This window comes from Ornithodoros turicata, chromosome 1, assembly GCF_037126465.1.
Source record: "Ornithodoros turicata isolate Travis chromosome 1, ASM3712646v1, whole genome shotgun sequence".
Taxonomy (NCBI): Eukaryota; Metazoa; Arthropoda; class Arachnida; order Ixodida; family Argasidae; genus Ornithodoros; species Ornithodoros turicata.
The window spans coordinates 154,352,461-154,355,072 of record NC_088201.1 but is presented as its reverse complement, the minus strand read 5'-3'; the positions used below and the strand labels follow the sequence as shown (position 1 = coordinate 154,355,072).

At 55.9% G+C, this 2,612-nt stretch overlaps 1 protein-coding gene across 1 annotated transcript; it reads left to right on the top strand.

Moving 5' to 3' along the window:
- Positions 1-1,327: 1,327 nt before the first annotated feature.
- On the top strand, positions 1,328-2,059 carry LOC135387853 (protein NYNRIN-like). Its single transcript, XM_064617020.1, has one exon. It carries the CDS (start codon positions 1,328-1,330, stop codon positions 2,057-2,059), a length of 732 nt encoding a protein of 243 aa, XP_064473090.1.
- The last annotated feature ends 553 nt before the right edge of the window (positions 2,060-2,612 follow it).

Sequence of the window (2,612 nt, the reverse complement as noted above, 5' to 3'; positions counted from 1 at the left end):
TTTCTCAGGATGCCCTTCGGATTGAGGAATGCCGCCCAGACCTTTCGGAGGTTCGTCGACAACATCATCCGCGGGCTTCCTTTTATTTATGCCTACATTGACGATATCCTCGTCGCAAGCCGCTCTCCTGCCGAACATGAGCAACATCTACGCGCGCTTTTCTCCCGCCTTCAAGACAGCGGTGTTATCATTAACGCAGCCAAGAGCGAATTCGGCGTTTCGGAACTTGATTTCCTTGGCCATCACGTCAACTGCCAAGGAATCAGGCCACTACCAACTAGAGTCGCCGTATATTAGAGATTTTCCTCTGTTCACTTCGATGACCAAGCTGCGCCAGTTCTTGGGCTTCATAAATTTCTATCGGCGCTTTATCCCATCCTGTGCCGCCAAGCTCTGCCCTCTCGAAGCCCTGCTCACTACCAAGCGCGGCAGATCTCCTTCTCGTTTACTGTGGACACAAGAGGCTACCGCTGCATTTGAGACCATCAAGCAGGAAATTGCATCCGTGTCGCTTCTGTTCCACCCACGCCACGACGCCCCAACCTCGCTCATGGTGGACGCGTCCAGCGTAGCCGTTGGCGCCGTTCTTCAACAACACGTGTCCGGGGCCTGGCGACCGCTGGCCTTCTGCTCCCGTTAACTTAAGCCCCAGGAGACGCGTTACAGCACGTTTGGCAGAGAGCTTCTCGCCGTGAACCTGTCAATCAAGCACTTTCGTCACTTCTTGGAAGGTCGCACATTTACGGTATTAACTGACCACAAACACCTCGTCTACGCGTTCTCCTCTGCCAGCACCACATATAGTCCCCGGGAACTTCGGCACCTTGCATTCGTGGCAGAGTTCAGCACCGACATCCAGCACATCAGTGGTGCCGACAATTTGGTAGCTGACGCCCTCAGTCGTGTCAGCACGATCGGCATTCCGACCTCCCCACCGTCTCTCGACGATTTTACGCAAGCCCAGCTCACCGACGATGAGCTGGCACAGTACCGCGCAAACCCCACATCCGGCTTAACAATTGACGACGTCGCCTTACCTGGTTCGGTCTGGCCTGTCGCCTGCGATACGTCTCAAGGTCGGCCACGGCCTTTCGTTCCCGCATCACTCCGACGTCAACTCTTCCAAGCCTACCACGATCTTTCCCATCCGGGCATACGCGCCTCGCAAAGCCTGCTTACCCAACGATACGTCTGGCCCAACATGCGCAAGCAAATCAAGCACTGAGTGCAGACCTGCCTTTCTTGTCAGCGTTGCAAGATACAGAGACACACCCACCGACCCCTATCCCAGTTCCTTCCCCCCGACGACCGCTTCGCGCATATCTATATGGACCTCGTGGGACCACTCCCAATCTGCGACGGTCACCGCTACATGCTCACTATCGTTGACCGCTTCACCCGTTGGCCAGAAGCAACCCCGGTCCCCGACGCCACCGCGGCCACCGTCGCTTCTGCCCTCCTAACAATATGGGTGTCGCGGTACGGCGTTCCTTCCATCATCACGACGGACCGGTGCGGCCAATTTGAGTCCGTCCTCTTCACCAGCCTCACCAACATACTGGGCGCCAGACGGATTCATACTACCACGTACCACCCGACCTCCTATGGCATGGTGGAGCGGCTTCACCGTCAGCTAAAAGCCGCCCTCCGGGCGTCGACTCAAGTCCCGTGGACCGAAGTCCTCCCCATTGTCCTTCTCGGGATCCGATCGGCTTTCAAACCCCACTTGGGTTGCTCAACAGCCGAGTTGGTCTATGGCACCTCATTGCGACTCCCCGGCGACCTCATCTCTGCCACAGCAGACACGGCAGCCGTACCACCAGCCGGATATGTGTCCCGCCTACGAGACACGATTAATGCTCTTCGCCCCAGTCCCACCACGCCCTGCCACCGGTTTCCAGCACCCGGCCCTCGAAACCTGCTCGCATGTTTTCCTTCGGTGCGACGCCGTGAGGAAACCCTTGCAACAACCCTACTCTGGTCCTCACGCCGTACAGCACAGAGCCTCCACCCACTACACCATCCATGGGCGGATTACTGGCCACTTGTCGGTGCGTAGCCCAGCGTCGTCTCCATAGTAACGCGTGCTGCACGTGACCCGCTTCGTCGTGAGAAGGAAGAAGTTACCTTACTCGCAGCCTGCCACCATCACCGGGTGTGTGGCGTTCGTAGCCATTGGGCGAGGAGGTCAGCCGACGCAAAACGTTGCGATGTTCGTCGTCGAAAATGTCGCTAGCGTACGCGTTTCTAGAGGTCTAAGGAGCCGCTTCAGTGAAGTCAACGAGGACATTTCGTGCTCACAAGGATGTCTTCACGTCGTTGTCAGAAGAGCAGTTTGTTTCTTTCTTCCGACTGTCCAAAGCCTCGTGTATATACAGGGTGTATGCTATAAAAGGTCAGTCACATTTTCGCGCGTGGCGCGATACCTACTTGACAGACAGACTTCCGCTACCGCAGAGTGAAGAAGTTACGGCAGGAAACCCTACAAAAAATCGTTGATATCAGGAACTGCGTAACAAAATAAATATGGCCACGCAAACTTTCGTCTTCATGCCTTTCCTATACGCTATACCGACGTAAACACGCCAGTCTGTCGATAGTTGTTTGTAGCT